The sequence below is a fragment of the Pollicipes pollicipes genome, unplaced genomic scaffold (assembly GCF_011947565.3).
Source record: "Pollicipes pollicipes isolate AB1234 unplaced genomic scaffold, Ppol_2.1 Scaffold_6138;HRSCAF=7277_pilon_pilon_pilon, whole genome shotgun sequence".
In the NCBI taxonomy this organism is placed as follows: domain Eukaryota; kingdom Metazoa; phylum Arthropoda; class Thecostraca; order Pollicipedomorpha; family Pollicipedidae; genus Pollicipes; species Pollicipes pollicipes.
The window spans coordinates 3,081,057-3,106,212 of record NW_023596818.1 but is presented as its reverse complement, the minus strand read 5'-3'; the positions used below and the strand labels follow the sequence as shown (position 1 = coordinate 3,106,212).

At 51.3% G+C, this 25,156-nt stretch overlaps 1 protein-coding gene across 1 annotated transcript in view; it reads left to right on the top strand.

Moving 5' to 3' along the window:
• Window positions 1-25,156, top strand: part of LOC119106433 (dual specificity protein phosphatase 22-B) — a 43,518-nt gene that overhangs the window by 10,548 nt on the left and 7,814 nt on the right. The window contains exons 2-4 of the mRNA XM_037230075.1: window positions 1,230-1,346; window positions 3,500-3,624; window positions 15,472-15,643. Of these exons, the coding sequence (XP_037085970.1) occupies window positions 1,230-1,346; window positions 3,500-3,624; window positions 15,472-15,643 (414 nt within the window). The remainder of the gene's footprint in view (window positions 1-1,229; window positions 1,347-3,499; window positions 3,625-15,471; window positions 15,644-25,156) is intronic.

Below are 25,156 nucleotides of genomic sequence, written 5' to 3'. Positions count from 1 at the left end.
CTCTGCAGCGGCTGTCCGGCCAGACAAGGAGCGTTTGCCGGACACCAGAGACTTTCTCTCGGCACGCCAAACACGTGCCGTCATCACCGCTCCGTCCGCCAGCTCGGGCACACAGGCTTTGCCGGTGGAGCTAAACGGTGTCGTCATTTAGCCAGCAGCTCAGCCAGGGGCTCCGAGGACCGAAGCCTTGTAACGCACTCCGCATGATGAGAACAGGTTGGGACCGCGCTGTGGCCACCATGCGAGCTTTTGATGACACGCTCACAATTATCACCGATGGGTCCAGCAACCCTAGGGGGGGGGGGGGGGATTCGACGGTCATGTGCAGCGACAGTGGTTCGGATGAAACGGAGATGAGCATGCGTTGCTTAGTTTGCTGTGACTTTTATGAAATGTTTCACAGGGTATGTGCCGTTTCAGGGTTATGCCATCAAAAGAAAAACCATTAAAAGAGCACTTACCGTTAAAAAAACACTAACAAGCGGGAATACCGGAAATCCGGGAGCCAGGAGGATTTTCCGACCAACAACATCAAGCGCAGCCAATCCACCCCAACCACAGACCAAGAGCCTCACGCGCATATGTCGGCCATAAATGTCCAACCCAGCCATCCCGTCTCAGCCACAAACCCTGAGCCTCATGCCGCAAGACTACCGAGGGCAATTGGCAGAAGACTGTGGGCACGAAGACACGTAAATAGGGCCCGGGGGAGGGGCATCAGGCTCTCCTTTCCGGCAGGCTGGCGCAGAACAATGCCGGCATGCGTGTGGGATGCACAAAGGCTGAGGGTTAGACTGGACGTGCTGCGTTGCTGCGACTCATTTACGTAACGGTAGGCTCTGACTCAATAACACGCTCGCCTTCACCGTGATATTCCGTGCATAACTGCGGCAGCATTTATTATGCCCAACAGGGAAGATGCGTGAAGAAGTCAGAAGCTGATTTAGGCCGTCGTCAACATGCACAGGGGTACATGCACACGCCCGGAAGTAAATTGTAACATTATCCAGATGAATGGCGTTGGGTGCGGCGCAACGAAAAGGCGGCAGGATGGTTGCCGCCCACTCCAGCGTAGCACACTGCACACCTTGACAACCGCCGATCGGTGACGACTTTCTGCTGAGCCCGTAGGTGCCGCCTGGATTCTTCGTGGGCCGTGACGACTCTGCTGATCCCGCAGTTGCTGCCTGGACTCTTTGTGGGCCGTGACGACTCTGCTGACCCCGTAGGTGCTGCCTGGGCTCTTCGTGGGCAGCTATCGGGACTCCAAGAACTTGGCGCAGCTGTCGACCAACAACATCTCCCACATCGTTGCTGTCCACGTCACGGCCAAGAAATGGTACAAGGTCAGCACGGACCTGCTTTCTGGCCCCGTCTGAGGCTCTCCCCCAGAGAGTGAGCTCTGGACGCGGGAGGCCAGAGTTCACACCTCCCCTCAGTCTCCTCCTCTTCGACCTCCCTCACCCAGTCATCCCGACTATACGGCCGGCTGTCTCAGACACACATACAAATTCGCACGTCATTCCTCCGTCCGGACATCGGTTATGAGGATAGATCTCAGCGGTCCCCTGGATTTTCAGGAGTGCAGCCTCAATGAAAAATGCAGCGCGGCAGCCGTGGACGTCAACGGTATCGAAGCTTCTTCAAGAACTAAGGTGGTATTACGTGGTTTGTAGTAAGTTTGCATCGGTCATTCATGCGTGGTCGTGGATGTCACAGTCACCATTCTCTGCGTAATACTTGCAGAGCTTGAAAAGCCAGGGCAAAAGTTGCCTTGCAAGCACTAACTGCTGCACTTACCACGTCCAGAAAAAGTAACGTATGACTGGGCAAGGTCAAACCCGACGCCTGTTTTTAACTCGGTGAGCCTGTGCGGCCAGGCGCTCACGCGCATGCGCCTGGCGCAAACTGCTGGTCAGCTGCGATCGAGGCTGGTGTGTTGGCGTGGTTGCTAGTTCCCAGCATTTATTGATGTTTCACTGACGGGCCGGATCAATACCAAGTCCTGCATCAATATCTAATGTGCTCAGCCCTACTGGATACCAGAAGAAAGAACGAGCCGGCTTCGTAAAGAAGCTTGCGAAGGCCAGAATTGTTGGGGGGCGTTTTTTCTTTATGTGGTCATTTGTAACTCGGCGTTTGCGCACCGCGGTGGAATACGTTGTCGCTGACTTCCATTGAGCTGCCAGTGGGGGCTATCATAAATGCTTCACTGATGGATTCAACATCGGTTCGCGTTTTGCCACGAAGCGCGAAGAAAGAACAAGTAACGTCATGATAAACACACAGTCGCACGTCATGGTAAACGGGCACAAATGATGAAAACAGCATATCCGCTATTTCTCTATTTGATGACGTGTTTCGACAGCCCAATGGTAGTTAGAGGAAAGTGGGACAGGCGTTATTCACTGGCGTTTTCCTTGGTTCTCGCATTGTTATCACTGCATCGATTTTAGCTCTGTTGATCCGGGTTTTGCTGACGCTTTTCGCAAAGCACGCAGCGACCCATGCTACCGGAATATGTTCAAGTGCATTTACCAGGGTTGATGTAGTCTCCTATACAGAAGGCGGGGGGCTCCAGATCACCCCCCCCCCCCCTTGTCACAAACACAGCTTGGGTTCCAGTTCCACCCCGAACTTTGAGAGAAAAATGGGCGAAGTCCGAGAAGAAGCCAGTTTGCTGCCGTATTTTGGGGGCAAGATACGTCACATTTTAATGCTTAACCCTTCTTGCCCCACGCCTCTGGCATATTACTTATATGTTCGTCTCCTGTTAGCTTAACACATTGCCCCTCTGTTTGGTATCTATCTTACGAAAGCCATGTTAGTGCCAACGTCGGGGTAAACTCATCTTGAAGCGGTCGATCTGTAATCCCGAGAGGCGCTAGCTTGTTCGATGATTCATAGCCCGTGGGGCTCTGGTGGCCCGCAATCGATCGCCAAGTGTTTGTCGACCTCGCTGGAGTTTTCAGCGCATCTGTGTAATGTGTCACTCACCCGTTTTAACAGATCTACGGCGTTTGGCAAATTGCGGGCGTTAATTTTTATGGTGTGTGCGCGTGCGCGTGTTTGCTGTAATGTGTATATTGCCGTTGACAAGCTTCGCCGGTCGTACAGGACACGCAAGGGTGAGGGACATGGCTCATTGTTTACAACCAATTACAAAAGCGACGAAATAGTACCTACATGGGGCGTCCATTACCATGTTCACTCTTTATAAATAGAACCCCATGAATATGGCGTCGGGCACAAAGCGTCGGCACAATTATATAATCATTGCTTCGTGGCGGGGAAAGTCGAGCGAAGCAGGCGATTCTAGCGTTAACGATCCTCAGGCACCTTATCGAACAAACCCGCCGAATTGCTTCCCAGAACCAAAGGATTGGCCCTCGCCATGCAGCCACAGCACACAGCGGAGCCAACTAACGAGCCTGCCCGATGTAGAGCTTTCCGGTCGGGAAACGTTAGCACGGCCTGAATCCGCCCGCCATGTTTGCAGGACAAGAACTATTTATTAATCTCGGCGGCCGACACACCGCAGCAGAACCTGCTGTCGTACATACCGCGCTGCAACGACTTCATTCACTCGGCGCGGCAGGGAGGAGGCGCGGTGTTAATTCACTGGTGAGTGATCGATGTGGGGAGGGCAGGTGTGTAACGAGCATGCACTCATGCAATGCACGGAGCTTTATTTCTTTCAGGAACGGTCTTGCTCCCGCCCTGGAAGACGCCATCTTGCTCCACGGTGAGCGCTTGCACCCAGGTTCGCCCTGTCAGGGGTGTCACTCTGCCCTCTTTGGAGGCTCGAGCCCTCTCACCTCACAATAATGTTTGATAACACTGGAAAGAATCCACCCTCAGCGCGCCGACAGAGCGCGCCGAGTGCTCCGCATAATATGGCGGTATGCAAAGCAGAGCATGTGAACGGAGCATAGCGTCGACGCAGACAGAGCAGCTGGCTGGGGTGAAATAGGGGGACAGGTCGGGGCAGACCACTTGGCTGCCGTTGGCACTGAGCCCGGTGCCACTGCTATGGTGTTCACCATTGCTCCTGGCTACCACCACTAGACTGAGGACCACGACTACGGGATTTCACAGAGGGTGGCCAGGGCTCTGCCAAATTCCCCTGGGACACGGCTTCTTTACACGCGGTCATGAGAGGCGATTCCTCAGGACGGAGTTTGACAGCCGCCTGTGCCATGAGCATGAGCCCACGAAGTGCCTACCGTGATTGCATAGGGAGGCGACATCAGGTGATGAACGATGGCGACTCAACCTCATCTGAGCTATCACCACCAAGGACATAGATCACCCCACTCGCTGGCGGTACCTGTCACTTTGTAAGGGCCCGGAGAAGGTCCCCGGCGTTCTAAATGAGAGGAAGTGAAAGGATGCAGGAGCTGTGATGTCGCAAATGTTCTCCTTCCGCGAGCTGAAGCCGCCCGTGTACCAGCCCTACCTGGACAACGCCACCAATCTCACCAGACACCTGTGCGAGGAGATGCATCACAAGGGTGGCGTACGGCGGAAGGACGCCTATGGTCGGATCACCGTCGACAGTGTTACCTCCCGCGGCTCTGGATTCAGGGGTACTCATTTGTGTGACCCCGGCGCCGAGATCGCCTTGCATGTCGCCTCATCACTCACGCCGTGCGCCACGCCCCGCGTCGTTTCCTTCGTCGTGTTTCCATGGTGGACCAGTTACAGCATGCCGGGCCCAGAAAGGCTGCGGATGATTGTTTCCAGCTCGTGATCAATAAGACCGCCGCCTACCCAGAGGGGCGCGGCCTCGCTTAAAGAACCTTACTGTAGGTGGTTCTGGAGAACGCTGACGCGGACAACCAGCGCGTTCTCAGCAGCTGCAACATCATCGCCAAGTCGTGATGTTCTATTCCGTCAAGTACGGCAGTGACATCGTCGCTGTGAACGTTCATTGGGAACTCGATGTAGGCGCGGCACGGCGACCGAATGACATGCGAGACCGCCTCGGAGGTGACCTATCTGGACCGGGTGTCGTCTAAGACCGCTTCGGAGATGACCTACCTGGACTGGGTGTCGTCTAAGGCCGCTTCGGAGATGACCTTCCTGGACCGGGTGTCGTCTAAGACCGCTTCGGAGATGACCTACCTGGACTGGGTGTCGTCTAAGGCCGCTTCGGAGATGACCTTCCTGGACCGGGTGTCGTCTAAGACCGCTTCGGAGATGACCTACCTGGACCGGATGTCGTCTGAGACCGCTTCGGAGGTGTCGTTTAAGACCGCTTCGGAGATGACCTACCTGGGTCGGGTGTCGTCTAAGACCGCCTTGGAGATGACCTTCTGTGTCCAGGTGCTGTTTAGGACGCCGCGGACTGCACCCGCCAAATCGCAGCACCCGCCTGCTCCGTCCAGATAGTCGTGGCTCCAAGGACCCCAATGTCTACACCGCTCTGTTCAAGCCTTTGTGCCGCGACGGAGCCTTTTTCCGGTTCCGATGCGCCTCGGCCCGGACTACTCCCTGTGCGAACAAAAGGAGGAGCGCCGCCGGTTCGGCAACGGGCCGCGCAGCAGCATCGCCATGCGGTTCGCGCTGTTCGAGATGAAGGAGAAAAGGTTCTCAGAACACATTTGACGTGTTTGGCCTACGGAAACCTTTGCTCAGTGCATTATAAGTTTGCATGGCGACATCTTCTGAACACGCACTACGGCGCGTGTTCAGACCCTGCGACCCTGGATGTGACTATCGTCATTTCGCGGAGCCCGGCTGCTCTTATCACGCGTGCGAAGTGCGGCATATCACGCAAATGGCGGTCAGACCGCGGCCAGATGGGGTTTCCATGGCATTTATCGCCCAGTCTGCGGCCTGATTGGCAAGCATACGCTGGCATCGGCGGAAACAGGAAACATTTTGGGTGGGGCACATCACCCCCAATCCGAAAAGGCCTCCTTTTGACCATATAGCGGCCTACTCTGGAGTAACTTAGTCCTTCTACGATTTCTCGCGCTCCGTGCGGAAGAGCCTCTGAAGCACGTAGTCAAGATTTTTCCCAGAGGTTCAAATGCTGAATTTTCGCATGTAAGCCGGGACAAAATTCGTGTGAAATCGCCCAGTATCTGGTGTGAGCCCCTTGGCTCAGAGAGGGCAGAAGGGGCACGGAAGCAAGGCCAAGTGCCAAAGGGGCACTTCCCCTTTGGACCCCCCCCCCCCCCCTCCCTTGGCTACGTCCTCGGGCCTCTCTCACCTCTCAGTCGGCCACTGGCTGTTGCGTCGCCTGCCGGCTGGAAATAAATGCGCAGCATAATAAGGCGAGTGTTGCGGTACACGCAAACGCGGGCATTTGTGTCCGAAGCCATACCATTACGAGCAAGCATTGATTGACAGAGGTACTAACTCGGGCCTCGTCCCGACTGGTGTTGTTCTGTGCTTGAACGAAAAGCCACCTGGGACCGTCCTAGATGACTGTACGCTGCGATCAATAGCCCTTGCAGGCGCGCGCTCACAAGTGCGGTTTGGTCACTGGCCCTGTTATGTACTCTACTGAACCTCACTTAGACCGATCTGCTCCGTTCGATTCATGTTCTTTTTTGTGTTTCCAAATTATGCGTGGTTGCAGGTATGAGGCAGCGTTGATACCCCGCTCAGTTTCGCAATAGTGACACGGATAAGGTGTTGTTAGGATACGCTCATGTTGGTATGAGATCGTACTTTTTAAAGCTTTTCATGCGTAACGGTTTTGCTTTCAACGTGGAACATGCAAGTCATAGCACTACACTAACAATGCTGGCATACTTATCTGAAATGTTATTAAAAGTAGCACACACAACAAGCGTTTCATGCTCTCGGTGAACAGCACAGTCATCAGTCTCCTGTGGTGGCGCAGGCAAGGTGGGGTCAAATGGGGCTCTTCCCCCCACCCCTTAGGTTCCGAGGAGCCCGAACCGACGATCAAGAGCCCAAAAGGCCGCCCAGAGGTTGTATTCAGAGGCCCGGCTCGCAGGCTGGCACTCCAATGCCAGCCAAAGGGCTTTTATTTAAAGGGCTCGCGCTTATTGGGGCCTCGGAGTCGATAAAGGTCTATATATCGGTTCAGATGCCACCAGTACCAGACAGTCGGCTCTGTATCAATATGGGTCTGAGGACCCATTTTCCGTGCAGGGACAAAGCCAAGTCCAGCGATTCACGTTGATCGGGGCCCCACTGTCTCGCAGGGGCGCGCAGTGCTTAGCATGGCCCCTGTGTTGGCAAGGGACGCCGAGTCGGCCAGAGGCAGCGCGTTCGAAGAGGCCCGAGGGGAGCCTGGAGAGCCCACCGGGACCGACGATCAAGGGCTGATTGGGGGGCCTTAGGGCACGAACGGTTAGCCGGAGTTTTATTCGGGGTCACCGGTCCTCGGGGACGGGCTCTCAAATGACAGTCAGGGGTCACTTTGCACCGATCGTGGACCCCCTGAGTCGATGAGGGCCTATATGTTGGTTAAACACCACAAGTAACGCGCAGTCTGCTCCTTGTCGATATGAGCCTCAGGGCCCACTTGCCAAGCAGCTACAAAGCAGGGGCCAGGAATTTACAGTAGTCGAGGTCCTGTATATGTCATAGGCCCACATTGTTTAAGGTGGGTCCGTTGTCCGCAAGGGGCCAGAGCCGACCAAAGGCAGTGTTCGAAGAGGCCTGAAGAGGGGCCCGGGCGGCCCACCAGAACTGACGATCAAGGGCCTGATTGGAGAGTAAAAGGGCTCGAAGGGCTGACTGTAGCTTACATTAACGACTCCCGCCGTAGGGCCGTGACTTCAGGCGTCAGTTCGAGGCTCTCTTGCTTCGATTGGGGCCCCCGAAACAGAGCACTCCACACGGCTCCAAGTCGGCCTGAGCTTTGGAGGCCCATCACCCAAGCAGGGACTCGGCTGGGTCCGCGATTCACATCAGTTGAGGCCCCTGCAACAATGCGGGGCTCCCGTAGCGGCCAGGGCCCATAGTGCGTGGTAGGGTGTCTTGTGTTAACAAGGGGCCTCGGGTTGGTCAGGGGAGCATTTAATGAACAGGGACGGGACCCGAATGCTAGGGGGCATCTTGCGTTGGTCGAGACCATCTTTCCATGAAGGAAACCATAAGGCCCTATGGTGAGAGTTCACATCGAGACCATGGCAGGGTCTTGTGTCAGTCATCCCAGTACGAACAGTGCGCCCTTCATCCCAATTTCAGCCGTGGCTCCGTTTATCCGAACAAGAATTTATGTGCCAATTATTGAACCACCTGCGGCGATTAGGGATCTTATTGCGTCAATGACGGTTCCTGCGTCGATCCGAGATCAACTGCGCGGGTCAGAAGGCTTCCCGTGTCAGGGAGGGGACCAATGTGATATAATGCCCCTGTCTAAGGGCCTCAGGGCCGACCAGGGGACCCCGCTCCCCTGCCGCCAAAATGGCAGCCGGAAGGCATCCCGCGCTCTTAGCCCCTGACCGGAAACAATAATGCGCCTCCTAGTGTTTTACTCAAGTGAGTTCATCGCCCAGAAAAAAGTAGGGGTATCATAAGTCTTGAATAGCGTGTATCAATATCAGTAGAAAAATAACAAAGGCCAGGCATGTTTGTCTGAGACTGGGAATGGCTATCTTTCGCAAAATCGACTACCGAAGCAAATTACATCAGACAGTTTTGAAACTGCGAGCTTGTGATGTTAAGAGCAAGGATAGCGATGGTCGAGGCTGTAGTTTCAGTGTTGTTTGTTGTAGTTTCAGTGTTTCAGACCGAGCGGTGTTGGCCGCTGCAGGTCGCGTCAGGCGGCGGGCGCCGAGCGTGCGGGAACGACCAGCGTGAAATAATGCTCTCGAAAGTCTTCAAAGTCATTTTTGATCGTTCAAAAGAGTAGACTGGGAAGCATGCCATTTTTGCAATTTTGAGGCTGTCCTCTGAACAGTTAGCAGCAACGCCGACACGAGAGACGGAGGTTTTACCTTTATTCTTCCAGTTTCGCCACCAGATTCCTGTGCCAATTCATGGTGCTGTAAATGCTAATCCGTTCTTCTTATCAATCTTAAATTCACGCTGGTGAAATATGCGCCCGGACTGCCTTCTCAATGTATGAATTGCTGTCCTAAAGCGTTCAAAGATGCTTCATTCAGATGTGTCACAGTTTGTGGCACCCCGTTGGCCAACGCTTGGTATCAACGTCGGGCTTGGCGACACGCCGTCCGAGGAGACTGCAACGCCGTGCGTTTTGACTTTTGTTGCTCAGATTTGTGAGCTCGCATGTTCAAATATGCGCTACATATTTTTTTTTTTGTAACTGATCGATTCTGACCGAATGTTAAATATTTCTAGAAAAATATGGGTTGGCTATGTTGATACAAAGTTTTGACCTAATTTGATGTACAATCCACGTTCATGGGTTCATCAATATCTCTGTGAAATCCAGATCAAAATACTGGCAAAGCCCCAGAGTTTTATCGGTTTAGAAAGCCTCACAGTTTCATCGGTTTAGAAAGCCTCAGAGTTGCATCGGTTTAGAAAGCCTCAGTGTTTTATCGTTTTAGAAAGAGTCCACTGAACCACTGCAAAATGAAGAGTGCCGGCATTTAATTCCGTGTATTCGTTTAACGCCTGATTTCTTCAGTTTATTTACTTCAGACTCATACGGAATTGATCTCACGGTGGATTCTGGCTTCTGTTCCAGTTAGAGAAGGTAAAATGACAATAACACTGGGAAATATGCGGACTCATTTAGAAGTGGACCATATCTGGCGACTTTGGGGGCCTTTCACCATCAGGGGTGTCTGTCAGTCCTGTGCCCTTCCCCCTCGCCAGGGCTCTAGCTGTGCCCCTGATCTCCTGCGTCCCTGCGTGGGCGTGGAGGCTTCCGCCCTCCATAGATGTCTCCATACCCCGCACCAAGCACAAAGCTAGAAATACACGTAGCAAAAACAGCAGTGCAGGCAGTCAGACGGCTAGATCCAAACACCCGATGTGCGACGCGGTGCCACAGCATGCTCCGAGCAATACCCAGGCACGTCTGGTCGTTCACATAGAGAAATCAACGTACCCGTTATGAAAAAGTAGTAGAGTGACACTATTGTAAAAGGAGTCCGAAATTTCCATGAGGTCAATCAAGTTGTGTTACTTCACACGCCTGGTGACATTTCTGTGGCTCTAGGTCCAGTTTGTCGCACACGATTGTATGAATCCAAGTGAACATTTACGGCAACACTAATGATAGCAACGTGTATTTATTAACGTTGCATTCAAGTTAGGAAAGTTATTAACTGCTTTCATTATTTTCAGTTTTTCTACGTGCACATTCGAGAAAAAGAGGGTCATCTTCGTTGGACCCATATATGCTTACCCAAATCCAAAAGCACAGCTTCAGGCTTGGTAAGCGAGACAGGGTTAACAAAGGGCCCCTGTTAGTGAAGGCCTCCACCCCTCAAAAGTAGCCGGATGAGGCACACTTGATTTTCAGGGGCATGTATTTTGTCTTTAACTGGAACAGTAGTCACAAGCTTTTGGAAGATGACATGGTATGGACATATATTTTAGGTCGAAATAAGATTCGAAATTTGGCATTCATATGAAAAAGCCATGCTCTTCTCGGAATATTCAACCTTCATTCGCAATACATCAGTGAAAAAGTTATGGAACATAGCTTTAGCATGCGCGCTGGCACGTCTTAGACTAAACCAAACCCCAACGTCCGGTGTTGCAGTTTCCATAGACGGCGCGGTGCTGGCTATGCTTCAATACTTTGCGGCCACCATGGCAAAAAAAAAACGATGACTTATCTAAAAAGGTAACTATGAATGCCTCAGGACATAAACTCGTACATTTAGTAGGTATTCCAGGCATCTACTCCACTTGCGCGACTTTTAGATTGGTACTATCAATATTCTTTTATTAAAAGGAACTGATAGACGAGTGGAGTCGTAATCTGGTGGTGAAACTGGCAGAGTAAAGGAAAACCATTTGTGTTTCCTACCGCTATAACTGATAGGACAATGTCAAAATTATGCAGGAGAAACAAACATCTCGGCAGGCAATAAAACAATTTAATTTAGGATTACAACGAGATCCATTCAGCTAAGGTTAGACCGAGGTCAGCTATGAAGGTCAGATAAAGGTCGAAAACAACCTGTTTTTTTTTACTCGAGTGCTTGCTGCATGTGGTAGTTTCTGGTGTTCAGTTCGAGTGTCTTGATAGCTGACATCTTTCATAGACTTCTTTAAGGTCAGAGTAGGTCACTGACCTAAAAAGGCCCAGATCAACATGCTTTGGGAGCATATCAGCAAGCAAAAATAAAAAAATAAAAACGTTGCGGTACTTTGGTCACCATGACTTTCTTAAGGACAAACAGGGTCACTGACTTTAAATGAACACCAGCGACCTTTTGCTTATAACAGACATATAGGTTTAAGGCGGTTGCACGAGGAAGTCTGGGGCTTTCCGCACACAAGTCTGGACAATATGGGGTTTTACCTTGTTTGACCTTATTTGGCTCGAAGGCCATGACTTAGGAAGCTCAAATTGTGACACAAGCGAGTTCACATGCAGACCAACCTACCCTGTAAACTTGGCGTTCCTAGCTCTCAGTTGTTTTCCAGATGTAAGCAAGGCAAATTGTCCCCCCCCCCCCCGCTTCCAACCACACACACAAGCCGGCCGAAAGGTATTCAACGGGCCACCCGGGCGTGTGTTGATCGTCTGCGCGAAGGGCCTGAGGGGGCCCCGGTGCCTAAGGGGAAAGCACGTCACATTGTACGACCTCGCCCGTGCCACTGCACAACAAGTTCAGATTTTTGGCTTGTACGGGTTTGAGTTGTAACATAATTGCCTGCGGTATCGAAATCGGTTTCTTTGAATGCTGCCCCTGTTGTCTTCGTTGGAATTGCAACCCGCTTGAGTTACCACAAAACCAAGATGAGAGTGTCAGTCCCCCAGCGAAGTGCTTCACCGCACCCCGTCGAGCGGACTAAACATAGTCCCTTCAAAGATAGACTTTTACTGCCTTCACGAACATAACCCGAGCAAACCAGGCCTCACCAACACACGTCCCACTCAAGATCCTCCTTCGCTCGCACCGCGCCGCCCGGCGTCCTTTCTTCAGGCGCCGCAGGCTATGCCCTCTTGACCCCGGCCGAGCTAATCGCCGTGGTCCACCACGAGCCGTGGTGGACAGCAGGTGCGGGGCGAACGAGACGAGACACTGCACCCGGGCATCGCGATACGTATTTTATCTCTCTTGGGGCAGAGTATGGGCGTTGTAAGAACAGTATACTGGCAATATGCCTTCCTCAAAGCTTTCAGCACTTCTTTGTTAAAAAAATTCATCCAGACGTCTGCAACCTATCGTGCGTAACGATATTTCACTTATCAATAATGGTCCTTGATACATATTCTAAAGGGAATGGAGACTACCGCTTGTAAGCAGAAAAGCCGCATGTGGCAGGTGCGGAGCGTCATGACCAGGAGCAGCGCTCGCGCACGCTCACACGCACACATATCGTGTCTAACCCAGCATTTCCTTCCACGAAGGATTCCTCGACAGCAGTGAATCAGGAGGGGAGTGAGCACTCTCAAACGCATGAATTTGCGAAGGACCCGATCATTTTTCCTGGTTTGTTTTTCAAATGACTTGGCATACACGATTTCATGAGTACGACGGGCAACACTCAATCTGCCTATTCAATGCAAGGTCTTGAACGAATCTGTGCCGAGAACCACGGGGCATATGGACGTATGGGGGATTAAGACGCCGCTGGGCACTATCTTGCCAGTCAAAATCCTCTCGCTATTGAAACCATCTCATCGTTTTCCGTTGTGACAACGGCACCCTTGATGGCTGCATATTCCGCTCTGCCGCCCTTTATTGCAGATTCCCTGCGCTTCCTGTTCTGCCGAGGCCTGCCGCGGAATGGCATTCCATTGTTAGTCGCACATGAATATCCCCGTTGGCTGGACTAGTTCCAATTCACCAGCAGCCATCCGAAAGTCGAATTGGGCCATTACCGGAACAGGAAATGCTTCACCCAGCACTGCGTAGAGCACGTGGGCAGCTGTCCACAAATAATGGCTTTGATTTTTTGTGTCGCTCAGATTATATATTGCTCCCCGTTTCTGTCGGCAGAGGACATGTATGCAAGTTATCTCGTGTGCTGATGATGGCACTAGAAGAATAATGATATGATGACGATGAATAATCGGTGCGCGAATTACCTTAAGGTATTCGTTGCTCTGCCGGTGTGAGCATGGACAAAAGTGGGAAATATTGAATATGTGAATATAATTGCTAACATTTTCGGTGTCGGCTTCTGCAACCCAACACAGTCATGAACGAGTATTGATCTGTGAGGGATAATAAGTGTTTACTCACTTGTTTGCTCACCCATTTACACTCAAAATGGCCCATGGTCGTATTAATATCTATCTATATATTTTCTAGTTTTGAATGTATATGCACACAACTGATACGTTGGTAGACATTGTTTAAAAAAATAACAGTGTACTCAGCATTGATTATATTTTTATGCTTTTCAGTGAATATGATGACAGCTATGGCTTCTTGTCAATGTTCGTTTAAAATCGTACCGAAGCTCATAACACAAGAAGATAAAGATTGGCATTTGGCATGGGTTGTTATAAGTATGTGTCCCAACTTTTCACCCTTAAGTGCACACTTATACCAGTTCTTGCAATTCGGTAATTTGCACCTATCTGTATCATGAGATTCGGTACCATTTGAAAGAAACATCGACAGAAAGCTAAATTTCCCATCAGATTTATGTAGGAAACATCCAAAACTATGCTGAGTCCGCTATGATTTTTTAAAGATGTGTTGACAATAATCTGCTTCCTAAATGTACAACCATTCATACATGTACATATATATGTATATATATACATATATATATAATATATATAAACATATACACATATATCTTAACATTGATATCTATGCATATATATATATATATATATATATATATATATATATATATATATATATATATAATATATATATATATATATATATATATATACATATATATAATATATAATATATATAAACATATACACATATATCTAAATATTGATATCTATGCATATATATACATATATATATATATATATATATATATATATATATATATATATATATAGCCACTTCAAGGGCGAATCAAATCACTGATAATATATTCAGAACTGTGTGCGAAACGATCACATATCTGTCTGTGGTAGAAACCCAAAAGAGGGTCAAGAGTGTCCGAGCATTGGCATCTACGTCTTACACAAGGGCGTATATACCAGTGCCTCACGCCAATGCATGTGCATGGCGTACACGTGCTGTGCTCGGGCCCTCCTACTTCTAAGACTCCAGCATGAGCCCTACGATAAGGTATGACGGAATTTACACATACAGAGGGATTGGCACATCCACTTTTGAGATGTCCCTGCATTTCCACTCACACGCTTAAGCTGCGCCACAGAAGGCCTACAGGAAGGCACATGCAGGACTGCGGTGCGGCTCGGAGTGCAGGAATGCAGGGAAATACGTCAATACTCTCTTGTACTCCTCAAACTCTCATGTGCTCCTCAAACTCTCTTGAACTCCTCAAGCGTTGATTGGCTCACGCCCTGCTGATCTTTAGCCCTGCCCTGCGTTCTGTTCACGCCCTGCTCTACGGCGTGCGGTTGCCAGCCCTGGCCACCTGGCTCCACTCTCAGAGCCACCTGCCCCGTTGGCGGGGACCAGCGGACTGCCCGGAGGAGCGCCCGACCTGCTGCATCGGACTGCTCCCCCCCCCCTCTCGGGCGCCCCTCAGTCGCCACTCTGCCCGGATGCCTGTCATCTCATTTTCTTAACTGCTTATTTCGCTGCGCGGTGCAGGTGTTTTGGTGCTGTAATCTGCTTACTCCTCAGGCATAGCTGAGCTGTGGAAAGAGACGGCGCGGCGCGTCTGGTCGGCTCAGGTCCTAGGTCTTTTGTTCAAATATTGGCAAACGTATTGTTGGATACGATGCGCACCGGTGCCAGCCCATGCCCAAAGCCACCAGATTTGTGGAATCGGACACATTTGCAGTGAGATGATGACGGATATGCATTTTGGACTAGCGAAAAGCGTCCTAAAAGCGTCGTAAAGCATCGTAAACGAAAAGCTTGGTAGGCCGGTGCAGCGTATACCATTCATTTTGTTCAAAAGATATATTGAGACGGAACATGTAAACGATATCGTATTTATATTTCCTTAATCACGAGTGTGCACATGTCCGGTGTGATCCGAGTTCTAGAAACGTTCGGGCTGACTAGGCCGTTTTGTGTTTGTTGTCATAGAGCAGCATCAAATCACCTTAACAAAAACCTTAGTGACACTGATTTGACAGCCCCTAACCTTTACTGTATGGTTACGCTGCTCACCTGTTCCACAGGCTCTCACTGAGGTCTAGAGAAAAAAGTGGCCAAATAACGACGATAATTCCTGCCCTAACTTGCGCCGTTTCCGCCGCAGCCTAGCCGGCATGTCGCGCAGCGTGACGGTGGCGCTGGCCTACATCATCAGCGTGACGTCACTGGACTACAGGACGGCGCTGCAGGCGGTGCGTGCGGCGCGACCGATCGCCAACCCAAACGACGGCTTCCTGAAGCAGCTGACCGCCTTCGAGGCGGACAAGCTGGAGCAGGTGAGGCGAGGCTGGCGCGTCAGTAGTCCGGCGTAGTCTCGCGCTGGCAGACAGGGGGGGGGGGGGGGGGGGGCGCTTCGGGGATAGCTATCTGATCGGAATCCGAATCAAAGCGCGACTTCCGTGGGGAAGTTTTGGTGAACATTAGCGCTTTTTGTAAGTATGCGGACCCAATTTATCTTGATCCTGACCAATGCGTGGTGTCCCTGCTGAATGGCTGCATAGCTAAGAATATGCTGGTTTTTGTTGAAAAGTGGCAAAACTGAGGCCTTTTGTCTCTTTGTGCGCCACTATCCCCACCGCCGCGCTGGGGCAGTTTGGTCAGGGGTTCGATTTCGCGGAGTCTGATTCGGTGCGGTCGCATTCACGTGATGAACCTCTGGTCACCATCTTGCTTGCCATGGACCTCACGCAACCCCACGTGACTCCATTGACAGCGCCGCGTCCCGTGCAATGACCCCGCGTCACCTCCCGCGACCTCGCCTCTGGCGGATTGGCAACAATACGACCCCTCCCCATCCCCTTCCCCCGGGAGGTCGGACGCCGCGGCCGGCCGATAAGCCGGCGCGGCGCTGGTGGCGCGGGCGAGACGGTCCGGCGCACCGGCAATACCAGATCCACCCCGGCCGGGGCGAGACAGACAGACGAGAGGGTGGCGTTGGGCGTCCTGGAAAGCTGGGTGTATTTTAACGATAACAGGTCTGGAGGACATTTGAAAAAGGGGACTGAAATGTGCACTTGTCCGCTTTTTTGTCGTGAAATTACGTTTTTAGACCTTGCTCTTTAAAGAAATTTGGATGGGCCGTCTATGAACAACTTACGCGCTTAGAACAATTTGTTCAGCCCTCCCTCAGGTTGCGACTGGTTGCGCTGGGCGAAATCCCTCCTTCCCTTCGTTATGCCGTGCTAATCTCAACGTCTCAAAAATGTAACGTCTGTTTGACCTGTAACTGAGCTGGAGCTACGCAACAAAGACTGCGTGTCATAGAGAAAGCCAACAGTACCCGGCTTTAAAGACTTACAAGGTTGTAAAATGTCCAGCACGGTTCGCAACGACACCTAAGCGTAACGTTACGTCATCCTGACCCATCCCTTACTTCTACCATTACGCTTCGGTTACAATCCATCAAAGCCACCTCTACCCATCCATGCGTGAAGCAATATGTGGACGGCCCCTTGCTTTTCCACAAAACCGAAATCATTCAAGAAACATGTAGGTTGAGGTAGTAGAAACCTAAGGCATCATTTTGCCGAAAATGACTTCATCCGCACGATATTATCTTCCAAAATGTACGGCGGTGTGATCGCGTATTTCTTATACAATCAGCTGGCGAATCAGTATACGTCTTCAAGATACCAACTGCTATAGCATATGTATAGTATCTAACGTGTAAAAACAGAACGCCTCGTCGCTTTATGTGTTGTAGACATACATATGGTAGCATTACGTGAAGCTTTAAGGTACATGGCATGCGTATTTCGCTCTCAAATCGATGGTGAAATCCCGTAGGGGTAAAACAGTTTGCCGATAGCCTTAGCTAAATCATCAGACAAGCATTCTGAGCTACCTATGTTCCGCCGCTAATGGACCAAAATAGCGGATTTCATGAGCAGCAGCTTAGCTTTAATATTACACTGACCCACTTACAGCTGAAATAAATACTCGAGATTGGATTTCCATTCAGAAAAAGAATCCCCTACTATCCCCTTAGAAGTGCGGTGTCAGGTCGGATATTCTCTCCCCTTTCCGCCTCACGGTTTAGCCAGTCGCCCGAGCCTCGATTCGTGAATGTGCTCACGCTTGGACATGCAAGATTGTGGTGCTACCCGGTGCTGCGGTGGTCTCTAATCGGCCCCTGCGGAGCTGGGACGGTTACCGGGTTGAGAATGGCCTCACTTTTCCAGTGCCATTAAATGCTGGCCTGTGAACGCAATGAGAAGATTGGAATCCGGTTTTACCGGAAACAGCTTTAACCAGTTTTAACCAGCTTTGAGACTGCACCCATAGGATAAGCAATTAAAAAAGCCGGCGATGGCCCGAAAGATGGCTTTTATTGCCGTTTGTATTTCTGCTGGCGACAGCTGAGATTGAGTGAACGAGATGTGTGGATTTGCCGATATGGCTGAAATGAAACAGAAAAGTGAACGCAGAGAAAATGATATGGAGGTGTCTACGCTCTAAATAGCGTGTACAATTAAACGCTATTCCTTCAGGGCATGCCAATTCTTCGCACGAAACCTGTGTCTGAAACCCGATGGATCTGAGCTCAACTTCGATGACGATTTTTGTCGCAAACCGTTTTCACGGAGGCCTGCTGCGAGACATGTTCCGGGCATTTGGAAGCATTTTAAGGGGTTGGTCGATCAAATGCATTACCCCAGCGATTTTCCATGGTTCGGTCGTTCATGGGCCAATTGTGCGATAACTTTGTGCACACCGCTGAGTAACTTGTGTATTTTTTGCTAAGAGCTAATGCACGGCACTAATGCCACCACCATGGTAACATTTTATTTCATAGTGTTTCGACTGAAGAGAAGAGCAGAACCTGCGACACTTCACGTGATCGGGCAATGTTAGTACTAAAAGCTGTTGTTGTATTTAACATTTTCTGCTCGATAGGATGAATGAAATGCGGGGTCTTTTTGGTAGCTTCATTCTTTTGGGAAACTATTTCTGGCGACAAACTTATTGCATGCAGGAATGAACAGATGTTTCGTTATTATGATCAATCTGTTTCAACGAAATTAGTGCGCTGAAACTGCCTGAAATGTAATTACACAAACTCAGTTCTTATTTTAAAGATTTGATCCCAACCCTTTGAATGGATGGATTTCCGGGATCAGAGCTCACGCTAAGCAGTGCTTGTTGTGTGAGCCCTGACCCCTACCATCCGATCGCGCAATTCCATGTCGACGGCATAATTTGGTGGCGAAAGCTTAACGTGCCGCAATGCTCGGCACGGTCCGTCCTGCCCTCTGACGTCAACTGACCTTTAGCGCGACCGCTGCCACCGGCCGCAGGTCGTACCTGTCAAGGGCAAATAGCGAGCGCCTAAAGCGACTCGAACCGACCCCGCTACGGGTGGGTGCATCGGAATGCAGGCGCTCTAACCAACTGAGCCACCGGGGCGGACGAACCGGACGAAAAAAGTTCTGTAATCATCTTAAAATATTTTGATACATCTCATAAAGTAAGAAATTGTATTACCTCCGCATATACCGGAACGCCTCATTTGAAGATTTCGGTTAAGCTGTCGCATCTATATAATTTATAAAACCAATTTCTGCAGTGATTGTTGTTAAATATGGTGCCACATACTGGACATCAATACGTAATGCACTTCGCACTGTAAACGCAGTGCTCCGTTCTGTAACATATCGGGAATTAAACTTCAGCGATATTTGAACTTGACATCACCTTTTGATCCGCAAAACCGTCCCGTAGTTGCATGTGCATTCCTCACCGGCTCATACCCAACATACACAACAGCTTTGCGCGCATCGATCGTCTGCCCGGATTATCGGGCCCAGCGAGGCTCGGACAGCGTGTGCGTCACCACCGTCGCGGCCGGCGCCAAATACGTCGCAGGCCATTGTCAGCGGCCGCACCTGCCTGACGTAATCGCCGTCCACTCCGTCAGCCACTGTCGCCGCGCCGTCGCCGCGTGACGCAGGTCGCCTGGGGCGTGAAGGGGTCGGGCTGGGGTCACGGCGGTCACATCGAGGTCAAAGGCAAGGTCGAGCGCAGGGATCGGATTTAGCCGCCGGAGCCTGGCGCCTAAACGGACTTAACGGACTTGACAGTAACAGCTGACTCCGGCGTGACGTGTGAGGGATAGCAGGAGACTGGGCTAAATCGGGTGCATCAGAGCGCATGAAGTTTTCGATGGTTCTCATTCCAAACACACTTCGAGAATAGTGAGTACTTTTCTCTTGAGGCATTTTTGTTGTTAGGGTCCGAATCTCTTGAAACTTCACCCTTCTGTCGTTTTCCTGGCATTGGCATCGATATTCGGGTTTATGAGTTTTTATCACGCCTGATGCTCCCAAGCACCGTGAAAGTACCCGCCCATAGATTAATGGCGACAATTTATGAAAATTGGATAGCTGCAAGCGAGGTCCTGTAAAGCGTCAGAACACTGACTCACACATGCGCCAAGATAAGTCGTTACCGTGCTGGGAATGTGATAAAGAAATGAAGGCCTCGAGATGCAAGATGTCAACAATGTTATGGTAATGTCCTCATAGTTAAGCCGGAGCGTCGCATATCTGACCACTAGGGAGTTCAACCAGGGCACAGTTTCGCAAATTGAGTTAGGTGGAGGTGGAGCCGAACAGTGAAAATAGCCCAAATTACCTGGAAGGTTTCTCTCCGGATATTGCACACTTTCTTCTCAAAGCTGGGCGCTGAAGACCAAGTTGGGGGGGGGGGGGGGCGGCGCTGAAGCACCGTCTCCAACTGAAAAGAAAACTGCACCCCTGAGGTAGAATATGTGCGAGCATGTCCCAGAAGCCGTGCCCACACCTGACTCGTCACAGGCCGTTTCTTAGCAGCTGGCTAAGGGAGAGCCAGACTAGCATAGGGCAGCCGCGTCATAGCGTCACGTGACTCCAAAAGCATCCCCTTCGACGCATCTGGGCTGAAAGATCAGGACCAAACAATCCCATGGAGTTGAAAATCTTCTCGAAAGCGCAAATCCTTCGTGATTGTTCTACGAGACTGACAAAGCCAGACTATTAAGTTGTACTTGACCCAATTATGCTTATTTGTTAAGCGCATTTGCGAGACACATTACACGTACATAAGACAGTACTGTTGGCTTTATTCCTCGTCGAAGAACCAGCAGAAAACAATTATTGCATGCTTTTGACGGCACGATTATGAAGAGCATTCCAAATTGCGATCCCGCATTTGCCGCATTGCTTCTTTTGCTTGACCAAAAGCATCAATTTCATGGAAATGTTCGTCTACGTAAGCTGCTCAGTGCATTAGCGAGGAACATTATTCACATAGATCAGACAGTAGTGTTAGCCTTATCCCTCGGAGAAAACCAGGCAATTTTGAATTCACTTCTACTATTGTTTCGATAAAGGTATGTTGCCGAAATATCAACTCAACTATATCTCCATTAACCTGATTTTCTCCGAGGAATAAGGCTAATACTACTGTCTTATCTATGCGAAGCGTTCGTCTACCCTAGCTTTGGCGGTAGCAATAGCCTTATTGACTGGTATATTGCAAAATGAATTGCTAACATCTACACTGAAGACCTACACTGCCCACTGGTCACCCTTCTGTCTGTGAGCAATTGGAAACCTCCTTTAAAAAGTCCCTGGTTTCCCACAGATGAGTGGGAACAAGTCTCAAGAGTTGGCTCAGTATTTTCACAAAAAGACGCGAACTTTTTCCGTAGGATCACTGCACACAGATATGGCGGGTCCTAAGGGCACCGCAGGCTTATGGTCCTCAGGCAGCCCGTAGAACACAGGCATTCTACTGTGTCTAGGAGTCAGATCTTTAAGTACCACAGTGCCGCTAGCGTTATTCCTCGTGTGATATCTAGGAGAATGGATAGCTGATCCACCTGGATTCTACTGGATATTCTCCTGATATTTTCATATGCACATATGCATATATATATATATATATATATATATATATATATATATATATATATATATATATATATATGACATATCTTAATGTATGTAAATGTATACATATACGTATATATGATAATATATAATACATATCTATTCTCTTACATCCTCATGATGTATTAGACTCTCCTGGTATTTAGTTTACCTCCTTTATACTTTTGCCTTTCGAAATGACCTCAGCCTGCTTGGAATAAGGCTTGTGGCAGAACGTGCGGTTGTGTGAAGAGGGTTTACCCATAGCACGTCGTTCGGGATATAGCCTTGTTCTGGATGGACTCAGAAAGTGAGTGGTTGCTCGCACTGAGCCTGCAACATCACACTTCAGAAACTTTGAATCAAATCATACTTCAGTCTCGAGCACAAATACCACGCTATATTGTGATAATATCGCATGCACATTGTATCGTTTCGTTACAGTTATAACCGACACACACAAACACGACTACGATTCATTTAAAGGGTTTCCAAACATCACTAGTGTGTGTCGCCATTCACCAGCAGAAGAATTGCAACAACTCACATAGTTCCAGCAATATTCACCCTTAAGCCGCACGCTTACGTCTGCTGTAGTTGACCGGTCGAAATCACGCCAGCCCGTGTGGCACAAGGTCTGTATCCACAGCACAGTCCGAACGTGGTCATGGTGCGGACGAGCTCAGAGGTCGAATGGCTGCTCACGTGGAGCCTGTGACAGCACACGGCAGGAGGCTTCAGCGATTGCGTGGTTGTAGGCGTCGGGCTGGGCGGCTGGCGACCTAACGAGGCGGGCTCTTTTGCGGTGGCAAGACACGCTGATTGGGCCGTTTTCTACCAGCGGTCGTGAAACCGTGACGACTCTTGCCGTTACAGATAATTGATAATTCCCTCAACAGCTGTTATGCAGCAACAAACGGTCTATCGGATGCACCACGATGATCCCCATCTTATGATGGGTGCATGGTTCGTTAAAGGGTGAGTGATGAAACAAGTAAGTGGGCATTCGAGTAGATGAATGAGCAAATGAATCAACAGACCACAGAGAACATGTACACATGCATGGATGTAGCAGTGATCGAGCTTACGAGTGAGTGAATGAATGGAGGAGAGAATGAATATGAAAACGAATGGAAGAATGCATTGATAAATACATGGATTTATTTTGTAATTTATTAAAGCAGCGCCATAGTGGGACAAGAAAAAAACGAATGAACGGATGACGATCGGATAAGAATAAATGGATGAACAAGAAGAAACGAATAAATGAGAGCCGCGACCGAAACACCACACCAGGCTTCCACAGCGCTGTTAGCTGCCACCGCCACACGTATCTGTGACGTGGAGACGCCGTGACTCTGCATGGATCGGGCGGCTCCTCCCGCTGTCTGCGGCTGTCCTGAGCTGCCGCAGCACACCCGACAGTCCCCCCCCCGTCCCGGGTGAAGGGCGGGGGGGGGGGCGAGCCGTCTGATCGGCAGCGTCACCCTCTGTCGCCACGGCGGCGTCCGGCTCGCCTCGACAGCGCCCGTAACTCACTCGAAGCGTCGAACGCGACGCCCGTCGGTAATCAGCGCCGCTGGCGGCTGCCGTGATCGGCCGCGCCCGCAGTTTATGCAGACCTTGTCCCTGGCCGGCGGCCGGCGGCGCCGCAGACGGTCCGCCCCCCCCCCCCCCCCCCCGTCATGTGTCGCCGCCGGCGGGCATCGCAGCCGATGTGGCGCCCGCCGGCGCGGCGAGCGTCACCAGACGAGCTGTGACAGCATGGTGGGGTTCTGGCTGAAGGGCTGGGTGTGGTCGGGTCGGTTGCAGCTCAGGTTTGGACGCGGCAACAGGGACGTCGGTTCGAGTGAACGGCTGGGTTGGGCCGAGGGTCGACAACGTAACCTCCTCCAAGCGTGTTGCTCAATGGACTTAGCCCGCTTTATTCTAACGAACGGTACTTTTTGTTGTTTTGTTGTTGTCGTTAAGTTTTCACTTATCAAAGTCATCAAATGATGGCCTTGAAATTCAGCACACTGCGATTTTGCATTTTCTGTCCATTCTTTGCAGTATTCCTGCAAATCTATTAGGGTCTTTAACCAGCATTGGGGGAGGAGCCCAAATCAACAATACCAGGCGGTCACATACACAAAAAAACAACTTGATACCTCTACGTGTCATACTGCCGCAAGGCTTCGAAGAGGCCGCTCCAGCTCCCAGCTGATAACAATTCCTGCCGGTAACGAAGACGTTCTGAAACGAGCAGCATCACACATTTTCCGCAGAGATTCACAGTGGTCTGGTCGTTGTCTCGGTGGCACACCCATCCCTCCACTTCCCGCCATCCCGGGGTGCACATTTGTCACGGCGAGAGCCGTGCTCTATTAGCGCTGGCTTCCTCGTTGGTGTGCAGCCACATGGGGCGCTGCGGTCTCCTAGGAAATGGAGGAAATGAATTTGCTCGGAAAGGGAGAATGCTAAGCAGAAAAGCTTACATAAACCGCAAACAGAGGCGCGGGAAACCCAGACCACGACAACAGGATACAAGGAGACGTAAACCACAAACAGAGGCGCCGGAAACCCAGACGACGACAACAGGATACAAGGAGACGTAACGCGGCAATGGCAAATGCTTATTAAGCCAAGACAGTGGCGGTTAAATCATTTCGGGCACGGGCCACAATTGCATCAAGGAATGTTGACCATGGGTTTTATCAGTTTTACTTTAATCATACTTCAATCGTCTTGGCGTGATGAAGTGTCTCAGCGCTCCCTGACTCTGATCGCCGGTATACAGAAGCGATCTGATCCGTTCAAACTCATATGCGCGGCCAGGATTTTTGTGCATCACGCTGATTTTTACTTTTTGTCGGGGGCCATCTATGGTGAAAAGCGAAAAAATCTGGCCTTAACGGAATGGGGTCCCCGGTCCTCCCCCCCCCCCCTCCCTCTTGGCTCCGCCTCTGATGATAACCAACCAGCGTGAACCATTACATTCCCCTTACTGCAGCGTACCGCCGCCCACATCCCCCCCCCCTCCCCACACACACACACCAAATGGGCCACGGTGATCCCAGCAACAACCTTCGACGACTCCACGCACCGCTGGCCGGACGCAGCTGCGGGGCCACGACTGAGACCAGGCGCGATCGGTCGCCACCCGCCGCAATCGGGAGTCCTCTCATCACCCACAGGCGGCCATGCGATCACGGCCGGCATTCAGACGCCTTGGGTCATGTGACCGCCCGCCGGCGGCGGGCAGCGGGCGTCCAATATCCCTGCCCCCGGTGTCCTCCCACGGCTAGCCACGCCCTCCCCCCTCCCCTCCCTGGCTGGCAGAGCGAGCACTTGGCTGTGTGCCGGGTCATTACGTTGACGACCGACCGGACCGTCGCCGCCCGTCCTTGCCCCCCCCCCCCCCCCCTCTCCGTTGGGCGGTGTCGGCGGCGGTGACGGCGCGGCCCGCCTGAAATTCGGGTCTACCGGAAATCAATGTGCGGGCCGCCGACGGCGCCCGCCGGAATGGTAATGATTTTCCTGTCCGCCGCGGCGAGCTGGGGCTGGGGGTCACTGGTGGGCCGGGGCGCTGACCACAGGTCATCGGTGGGCCGGCGCGCCGACCGCAGGTCAGCGGGGGGCCGGGGCCTCACTGTCCGTCACCGGTGGGCCGGGGCGCTGACCGCCGGTCACCGGTGGGCCAGGGCGCTGACCGCCGGTCACCGGTAGGCCAGGGCGCTGACCGCCGGTCACCGGTGGGCCGGGGCGCTGACCGCAGGTCACCGGTGGGCCGGGGCGCTGACCGCCGGTCACCGGTGGGCCAGGGCGCTGACCGTTGGTCACCGGTGGGCCGGGGCGCTGACCGCCGGTCACCGGTGGGCCAGGGCGCTGACCGTTGGT